General features: G+C 44.2%; 1 protein-coding gene across 4 annotated transcripts in view; it reads right to left on the reverse strand.

Annotated features, from left to right (window-relative positions):
* C2CD6 (C2 calcium dependent domain containing 6) overlaps positions 1-1,250 on the reverse strand; it is a 107,101-nt gene extending 105,851 nt beyond the window's left edge. The window contains exon 1 of one of the 4 annotated variants that reach the window (XM_041737608.1): positions 1,031-1,250. In XM_041737608.1, coding sequence (XP_041593542.1) covers positions 1,031-1,237 — 207 coding nt within the window. In that variant the 5' untranslated portion in view covers positions 1,238-1,250. Of the gene's footprint in view, positions 1-641 lie in introns of all 4 variants that reach the window. The other 3 variants (XM_041737604.1, XM_041737606.1, XM_041737605.1) reach the window with 3 other exon arrangements.
* Between the last annotated feature and the right edge of the window lie 8,796 nt (positions 1,251-10,046).

Here is a 10,046-nt window from a genome sequence, read left to right on the forward strand (position 1 = left end):
TAGGAGGGTACTGTCGAGATCAAGTAATTCAGCTCCCTGATTATACAGAGGGCATCTTCCTTTTGTGCACCATTTGTTCCTGATACCTTTATCTCTACTATTCTTTTAATAGCTGAAGACCAACAGAGAACGTACAAATTCCCTAATGTAGCCTTCTAACACTTTGAAAAAGCGAGTTTCCATCTGGTTACCCTTTTCCACTTCCTCCATGCTCCGGCTATACCATCATACCGTGAACTTAAAAGAGTTTCACAGATTTTGAACATAAATCAATCTTTCCAATTAAGGACAGGAGGCCGGGGGATCCCCGGGTGGCTCAGCGGTTGAGCGCCTGCCTTTGGCCCAGGGCGCGATCCTGGAGTTCCGGGATCGAGTCCCGCATCGGGCTCCCAGCATGGAGCCTGCTCCTCCCTCTGCCTGTGTCTCTGCCTCTCTCTCTCTCTCTCTGTCTATCATGAATGAATGAATCTAAAAAAAAAAACAAAACAAACCAGGAGGCCAATAACTTTGCAGACGTGACACGGATTTGTTCCCGTATGATGACCCCAGGAACTGAAAACAAAGGTGACTCGACTTTCTGAAGTTTAGCCCTTTAACCACAGAAATGAAATCCTAATGGTGGTGATGAAGGCATCACTTACGTCAACGACAGCAGCTGTGACACCTCCTGCCTTGCAGCTTTAAGCACTTGACATCATTATCTCCCTCAGATCTTCAAACAACGCCAAAAGGGAGACTGTCCCAACTGTCACTTAAATTACTGCCTGAGGGGATCCCTGGAGGGCCCAGCGGTTGAGCACCTGCTTTTGACCCAGGGCGTGACCCCGGAGACCCCCGATCGAATCCCGCGTCGGGCTGGCTGCATGGAGCCTGCTTCTCCCTCCCTGTGTGTGTCTCTCATGAATAAATAAATAAAATATTTTAAAAAATTACTGTCTGACAAGTTAAATGACTGTCAAGGTCCCACAAGTGAGCGCCACCTTCCAGTTTAGGGCGGGGCTCCCGCCGCCCCGCCGCGGGCCCCGCTCACGTTCAGCAGCCGGTGCCCGGCGCCCTCCTCCTTGGCCCGGTGCGCGGCCCTGCTACCCCTGCGGCCCTCTGCGGTGCAGCACGTCGGGTACGCCGTAGGGATTCCTCTGAAGTGCGGGGGCTGTGGACTGGGGACGGCCCCGCCCTCCGCGGTCGTCGGGGGCGTGGGAACCGCGGGCCGGCGCTCGGGGAGGCTCCATCCCTCCATCCTCCGCCGGCCGGTCTGCGCCCAACCGCCGGCCCGCACTGCGCAGGCGCGGCCCCACCACCGCCCCGCCGCCACCCCGCCCCGGCCTCTGCGCGTGCGCACTGCGGCCCGCGCCTCCCCAGCCCGAGCTGCCCCGAGGGTCGGCTGCTAGCGCTTCCCCAAGCCCCTCCCCTCCCAGGGGAGTCGGCGCGTGCTGGCGGACTGCGAGGCCCCTCCGCGCTGTGAACGCCGTAGTTCACCTTCTTGTCTGCTCCCTTTAACCATCATAAGCCTCCTTTCCCTAAACCAACTCCTTCTGGACGATTGACACTATCCCCTGGGCTCCATACATGCTTCCCAGAGCCCACTGTCCCATACACTCATAACACATTCATAACACGTTAATATTCATCTTCCCTCCCAGACCTCTGGTATATTCCAAACCTTTTTTTTTTTTTAAGATTTTATTATTCATGAAAGACACAGAGAGAGGCAGAGCCACAGGCAGAGGGAGAAGCAGGCTCCATGCAGGGAGCCTGACGTGGGACTCGATCCCACGACTCCAGAATCAGGCCCTGGGCCCAAGGCAGGCGCTAAACCGCTGAGCCACCCGGGCTACCCTCCAAGCTCATTTAATATGGTAATATCATAGCCACCAGAGCTTAGAACTTCAGACATATTTTTAAATTCTAATCCTAAATATTTGAACCCTACTCTTTCTCTTCAGGGCACCTAGTTTAGGACACTTCACATACACAATTGCAATGGTTTACTCCTGGATCTCCAGCATGCTGTCATTCCCCCCTTTCCATTGCCCCAATAATAATACAGTTTACCTCTAAAACCAAGCAAAACCAAAAATATATATATAAATAAAAACAAAACCAGAAACTTTCAGAGCATCTTTGTTAGTAGCCATAAATTTATGTTCCTTAGCTTGGAAACCAAGGGCATCCAAAACACATTCTACCTCAGGATCATTATTTATTGCTATTCTACTTGGGATCTATTTTTCTTTTATTCAAGGGCCAGCTCAAACCTCAGCTTTCAATTAAATATCATAACCCTATATACACATACCTTCAAAGCAGAATTAATGTTGCTGCTGAGCTACAACTTGGCATTTTGCTATTAGCTCATGCTATCAGAATTAGTTAATTTCAAAAGCTAGTTCTTTAGGGGCAGGAATCTGATCCTCAGCTTGTTCTCAGAGCTCATGGCACAAGAGCCAAAAGCCCTTGATACATGTTTGTTGTCATCAGGGTCTGTGCTGTGTGGTGTTTACCGTGCCAATGAGACCTGCTGCCCATCAACTCACACCGACTTCCTTAGGGCTCATCTGATGCAACATAAAAAAATATCTAACCTAAATCTAGTCAAACTTCTAGACCTAACCTCCAGTCTACAAGAAATTCAGGAGATAGAGAACAAATTGAATGATGCCAGTAGGGAAAAAAAATCAAACAAATGCAAAATGTAGGTGTGATATTCAAAAACAAAATGGTTTGGATTCTTTTTAAAAATGTGACAAGGAAATATAGAAAGTTACAGCCACTTAGAAGACAGTTTGGCAATTTCTTAAAATATTAAACATGTAACTACCGTACAACCTAGCAATTGCACTCCTGGGCAGTATCCCAGAGAAATAAAAAAACATATATTCACACAAAAACCTGCATACCAATGTTCACAGCAGCTTAATTCATAACAGCCAAAAAATGGAATCAATTCAGATATTCTTCAAAGACGAAATGGTTAAACAAACTGCAGCAGGTATCTACCTTGGAATACAACTGAACAATGAGAAGAGAGGAGCACATAACTTGGATGACTCTCCCAGGCAGAAAAAAACTAATCCCAAAAGATGACATTCTTGAAATGACAAAATTCTGGAAATTTGGAAGACAGCTTTGACAGCCAGAGGTTTTAGTTAGAGGTGCAGAGATGAAGAGGTGGTGGGAGATATAAAAGGGGAGCAATGGGACATTCCTGTGGTTTGGGGAACTGTTCAGTATCTTGACTGTGGTGGTAGATACACAAAGCTACATAACTGGTAAAACTATATAGAAATTAACACACACATACACAAGTACAAGTAAAACTAGGGAAATTTGAATAAGGTCAGTGAGTTTTATCAATGTCAATATTCTGGAGTTTTTGTAAAATGTTACACTGGCAAAGTGTACAAAGGATTTCTCTGCGTTATTTCTCAAGTATGCCTGAATCTACATTTATCTCAGGAAATTTTTCAGGTAAAAATTATTTAACTGAAGTTAAATAATAGTGAGAAGTTAAATAAAGGTGAGAAGACCATTTAAAGTGAAGACAAGGGCAGCCATGGTGGCACAGCGGTTTAGCACCGCCTTCAGCCCAGGGCGTGATCCTGGAGACCCAGGATCGAGTCCCACATCAGGCTCCCTGTATGGAGCCTGCTTCTCCCTCTGCCTGTGTCTCTGCCTCTCATTCTCTCCCTCTCTCTCTCTCTCTCTCTCTCTCTCTCTCTCTCTCTCTCCGTCTCTCATGAATAAATATAGAATAAAATCTTTTTTAAAAAAAAAGAGAGAGGGAGAGAGAGATGGGATAGGGAAGGGCAGAGAGAGAGAGAACGAGAATATCAAGTAGGCTCCTTTCCCCAGCATGGAGCCAGCCCAACATGGAGCTTAAACCCACAACCCCAAGATCATGACCTAAGCCAAAATCAAGAGCTGGACACTCAACCAACTGAGCCACCTAGCCACCCCTGTTCTTGGTAAATCTTTTGAAAGTAAGTTGCTAACATCACGTCACTGCACTAGACTGTCAACATGCATCCTCCAAAAATAAGAACATTAGTTTACATAGTACAGTATCATTAAATAGTGTATCCTCAAGTGTCCCCAGTTCTCTCAAAGTATAGTCAAGGTTTGCACATTTCATCGTAGGGCAGCTCTATTTTTAACTCTTTAAGGACCCAAAAGACTCCACCCCAAGATTGCTAGAATTCATACAGCAATTCGGCAGTGTGGGAGGATACAAAATCAATGCCCAGAAACCAGTGGCATTTCTATACACTAACAATGAGACTGATTAAGGAGAAATTAAGGAGTCAATCCCATTTACAATTGCACCCAAAAGCATAAGATACCTAGGAATAAACCTAACCAAAGTAAAGGATCTATACCCTAAAAACTACAGAACACTTCTGAAAGAAGTTGAAGAAGACACAAAGAGATGGAAAAATATTCTATGCTCATGGATTGAAAGAATTAATATTGTGAAAATGTCAATGCTACCCAGGGCAATTTACACATTTAATGCAATCCCTATCAAAATACCATGGACTTTCTTCAGAGAGTTGGAACAAATCATCTTAAGATTTGTGTGGAATCAGAAAATGCCCCGAATAGCCAGAGGAATATTAAAAAAGAAAACCATAGCTGGGGGCATCACAATGCCAGATTTCAGGTTGTACTACAAAGCTGTGGTCATCAAGACAGTGTGGTACTGGCGCAAAAACAGATGCATAGATCAATGGAACAGAATAAAGAACCCAGAAATGGGCCCTCAACTCTATGGTCAACTAATATTTGACAAAGCAGTAAAGACTATCCATTGGAAAAGACAGTCTCTTCAATAAATGATATTGGGAAAATTGGACATCCACATGCAGAAGTATGAAACTAGACCATTCTCTTACACCATACCTAAAGATAAACTCAAAATGGATGAAAGATCTAAATGTAAGACAAGAATCCATTAAAATCCTAGAGGAAGACACAGGCAACACCCTTTTTGAACTTGGCCACAGCAACTTCTTGCAAGATTCATGTGTGAAGGCAAGGGAAACAAAAGCAAAACTGAATTATTGGGACTTAAGATAAAAAGCTTCTACACAGCAAAGAAACAGTCAACAAAACTAAAAGACAACCTACAGAATGGGAGAAGATATTTGCAATTGTCATATCAGATAAAGGGCTAGTATCCAAGATCTATAAAGAACTTATTAAACTCAACACCAAAGAAACAAACAATCCAATCCTGAAATGGGCAAAAGACATGATCAGAAATTTCACCAAAGAAGACCTACATATGGCCAACAAGCACATGAGAAAATGCTCTGCATCACTTGCCATCAGGGAAATACAAATCAAAACCACAATGAGATACCACCTCACACCAGTGAGAATGGGGAAAATTAACAAGACAGGAAACAACAAAGATTGGAGAGGATGTGGAGAAAGGGGAACCCTCTTGCACTGTTGGTGGGAATGTGAACTGGTGCAGCCACTCTGGAAAACTGTGTGGAGGTTCCTTAAAGAGTTAAAAATAGAGCTGCCCTACGATGAAATGTGCAAACCTTGACTATACTTTGAGAAAACTGGGGACACTTGAGGATACACTATTTAATGATACTGTACTATGTAAACTAATGTTCTTATTTTTGGAGGATGCATGTTGACAGTCTAGTGCAGTGACGTGATGTTAGCAACTTACTTTCAAAAGATTTACCAAGAACAGGGGTGGCTAGGTGGCTCAGTTGGTTGAGTGTCCAGCTCTTGATTTTGGCTTAGGTCATGATCTTGGGGTTGTGGGTTTAAGCTCCATGTTGGGCTGGCTCCATGCTGGGGAAAGGAGCCTACTTGATATTCTCGTTCTCTCTCTCTCTGCCCTTCCCTATCCCATCTCTCTCTCCCTCTCTCTTTTTTTTTTAAAAAAAGATTTTATTCTATATTTATTCATGAGAGACGGAGAGAGAGAGAGAGAGAGAGAGGGAGAGAATGAGAGGCAGAGACACAGGCAGAGGGAGAAGCAGGCTCCATACAGGGAGCCTGATGTGGGACTCGATCCTGGGTCTCCAGGATCACGCCCTGGGCTTTTTAAGATGGTGAGGAATGTTCCCTCTATCCCTACACTCTGAAGAGTTTTGATCAGGAATGGATGTGTATTTTGTCAAATGCTTTCTCTGCATCTATTGAGAGGATAATATGGTTCTTGTTTTTTCTCTTGTTGATATGATCTATCACGTTGATTGCTTTACAAGTGTTGAACCAGCCTTGCATCCTGGGGATAAATCCCACTTTATCATGGTGAATAATCTTCTTAATGTACTGTTGGATCCTTTGGCTAGTATCTTGTTGAAAATTTTTGCATCTGTGTTCATCAGGGTTATTGGTCTGTAATTCTCTTTCTTGGTGCGGTCTTTGTCTGGCTTTGGAATTAAGGTGATGCTGGCCTCATAGAATGAGTTTGGAAGTACTCCATCTTTCATAACAGCATTAGTAGAATAGGTATTGTTTTTTCTTTAAATGTTTGATATAATTCCCCTGGGAAGCCATCTGGCCCTGGACTTTTGTGTCTTGGGAGGTTTTTGATGACCACTTCAAATTTCTCCCTGGTTATCGGCCTGTTCAGGTTTTCTATTTCTTCCTGTTCCAGTTTTGGTAATTTGTGGTTTTCCAGAAATGCGTCCATTTCTTCTAGATTGCCTAATTTATTGGCATATAGCTGCTCATAAGTTTTAAAAATCGTTTGTATTTCCTTGGTATTGGTCGTGGTCTCTCCTTTTTCATTCGTGATTTTATTAATTTGAGTCTTTTTTGTTTTTAATAAGGCTGGCTAATGGTTTATCTATCTTATTAATTCTTTCAAAGAAACGACTCCTGGTTTCGTTGATCTGTTCCACAGTTCTTCTGGTCTCTATTTCATTGAGTTATGCTCGAATCTTTATTAATTCTCTTCTTCTGCTGGGTGTAGGTTTTATTTGCTGTTCTTTCTCCAGTTCCTTTAGGTGCGAGGTTAGCTTTTGTATTTGAGTTATTTCCAATTTTTTGAGGGATGCTTGTATTGCTATGTATTTCCCTCTCAGGACTGCTTTTGCTGTATCCCAAAGATTTTGAACGGTTATATCTTCATTCTCATTCGTTTCCATGAATCTTTTTAATTGTTCTCTAATTTCCTGGTTGACCCTTTCATCTTTTAGCAGGATGGTCTTTAACCTTCACGTGTTTGAATTTCTTCCAAATTTCTTCTTGTGATTTAGTTCTAGTTTCAAAGCATTATGGTCTGAAAATATGCAGGGGACAATCCCAATCTTTTGGTATCGGTTAAGACCTGATTTGTGACCCAGTATGTGGTCTATTCTGGAGAAAGTTCCATGTGCACTTGAGAAGAATGTGTATTCAGTTGCGTTCAGATGTAAAGTTCTGTAAATATCTGTGAAATCCATCTGGTCCAGTGTATCATTTATAGCTCTTGTTTCTTTGGAGATGTTGTGCTTAGAATATCTGTCATTTGCTGACAGCACCGTGTTGAAGTTTCCCAGTGTAAGTGTATTATTATCTAAGTATGTCTTAACTTTGGTTATTAATTGATTTACTTGGCAGCTTCCACATTAGGGGCATAAATATTCATGATTGTTAGGTCCTCTTGTTGGATAGAACCTTTAAGTATGATATAGTGTCCCTCTTCATCTCTTACTACAGTCTTTGGTATAAACTTTAATTTATCTGATATGAGGACTGCTTACCCCTGCTTTCTTTTGAGGACCATTTGAATGGTAAATGGTTCTCCAACCTTTCATTTTCAGGCTGTAGGTGTCCTTAGGTCTAAAATGAGTCTCTTGGGATCCCTGGGTGGCTCAGTGTTTTGGCGCCTCCCTTTGGCCCAGGGCGCAATCCTGGAGTCCCAGGATCCAGTCCTGTGTCGGGCTCCCAGCATGGAGCCTACTTCTCCCTCCTCTTGTGTCTCTGCCTCTCTCCCTCTCTGTGTCTATCATGAATAAATGAATAAATAAATCTTTTAAAAAAGGAAAATTTAAAAAATAAAAATAAATAAAATGAGTCTCTTGTAGACAGCAAATAGATGGGTCTTGCTTTTTTATCCATTCTGAAACCCTGCGCTTTTTGATGGGATCATTAAGCCCACTCATGTTCAAAGTTACTATTGAGGGCATCCCTGGGTGGCACAGCGGTTTGGCGCCTGCCTTTGGCCCAGGGCGCAATCCTGGAGACCCGGGATCGAATCCCACGTCGGGCTCCCGGTGCATGGAGCCTGCTTCTCCCTCTGCCTGTGTCTCTGCCTCTCTCTCTCTCTCTGTGACTATCATTAAAAAAAAAAAAAAAGTTACTATTGAAAGATATGAATTTAGTATCATCATAATACCTATTCAGTCCCTGTTTTTGTGGGTTGTTTCTTTGGGCTTCCTCTTTCTTTTACAGAGTTCCCCTTAATATTTCTTGCAGAGCTGGTTTGGTGGTCACATATTCTTTCAGTTTCTGCCTATCTTGGAATCTCTTTATGTCTCTTTCTATTCTGAATGAGAGCCTTGCTGGATAGAGTATCCTTGGCTGCATGTTCTTCTCATTTAGAACCCTGAATATATCCTGCCAGCCCTTTCTGGCCTGCCAGGTCTCCGTGGAGAGGTCTGCTGTTAACCTCATACTTCTCCTCATATAAGTTAGGGATCTCTTGTCTCTTGCTGCTTTAAGGATCTTCTCTTTATCTTAGGAATTTGCAAGTTTCACTATTAAATGTCAGGATGTTGGAACAGTTTTTATTGATTTTAGGGGGGTGTCTCTCTATCTCCTTGATCTGAATGCCTGTTTCCCTCCCCAAGTTAGGAAAATTCTCGGCTATGATTTGTTCAAATACACTTTCTGGTCCTCTGTCCCTTTCAGCGCCCTCTGGAACCCCAATTAAATGTAGATTTTTCTGAGGCTGTCATTTATTTCCCTTAACCTTTCCTCATGATCTTTTGTTTTTCTCTGTTTCTTCAGCTTCCTTCCTTGCCATCAACTTGTCTTCTATGTCACTCACTTGTTTTTCTACCTCATTAACCCTCGTTGTTAGGACCTCCAGTTTGGATTGAATCTCATTTAATTGATTTTTAATTTTGGCTTGATTAGATCTAAATTTGAATCCTTTATGCTTTTTTCCAGAGCCACCAGTAGCTTTATAATTGTGCTTCCGAATTGGCTTTCTGACATCGAATTGTATTCCAAATTCTGTAACTCTGTGGCAGAGAGTACTGTTTCTGATTCTTTTGTGGTGAGTTCTTCTTTCTAGTCATTTTGCTCAGTGCAGAGTGGCTAATAACAAGTTGAACTGAAAAAAGGAAGAAAAAAAGTAAAAAACAAACAACAACAAAACCAAAAAATGAAAACAAACAAAAAACCAGGGGTTACCCCTTGGTTAACTATACTATAAATACTATACTGTAAATCCCTCTACTTCTCCTGGACCTTTCCAGTGCTGCTCGGTCAAGAACTTGTTCTTCCCCTGTCCTTCCAGCGGGTCTTCTGGGGGAGGGGCCTGCTGTGCTCTCAGGTGTGTGCACCTGGGGAAGCTGTGCCCCCCTACCTGTCGGGTGCCCCCCTACCTACCTCAGTGGGAGCTGTTAACCCCATGAGGCCCCTGTTCCATGGTGACCCGGCTCCGTCCCAGGCACACGATGACACCAGGAGAAACACCACCACTGGCGGAGGTCCAAGCCCTGAAGTCAGCTCCCGCAGTAACTCCCGCAGCTCCCAGTCCGCAGGGGCCTGGATGCTCCGGGTGCAGGGGGTGCTGCTCTGCACAGCTTGGGGGCGCCCCGCAGCAGGAGTGTCCCCACTGTCCTGTATCCTCCCGGCCTCCGCCTGTCCCGGGGGAGCGCAGGATCCTGGGCTGTGTCCCCCCGTGTCCTGGGCTCCGGGGCCTGCGCTTCTGGAATCGAGCTCCGGGGCGTGCAGCCCCCTCCTCGCCGAGCTGTCGCCTGAGCTGCTCCCGAGGCCCCGCCGGCCCGTGCTCCAGCCCTTTAGAGAGCTGGGCCTGTGGGTGTGGCGCACTCTCCCCCGGGCGCACCTCCTCTGTT

The sequence above is a fragment of the Vulpes lagopus genome, chromosome 22, assembly GCF_018345385.1.
Source record: "Vulpes lagopus strain Blue_001 chromosome 22, ASM1834538v1, whole genome shotgun sequence".
NCBI lineage: Eukaryota > Metazoa > Chordata > Mammalia > Carnivora > Canidae > Vulpes > Vulpes lagopus.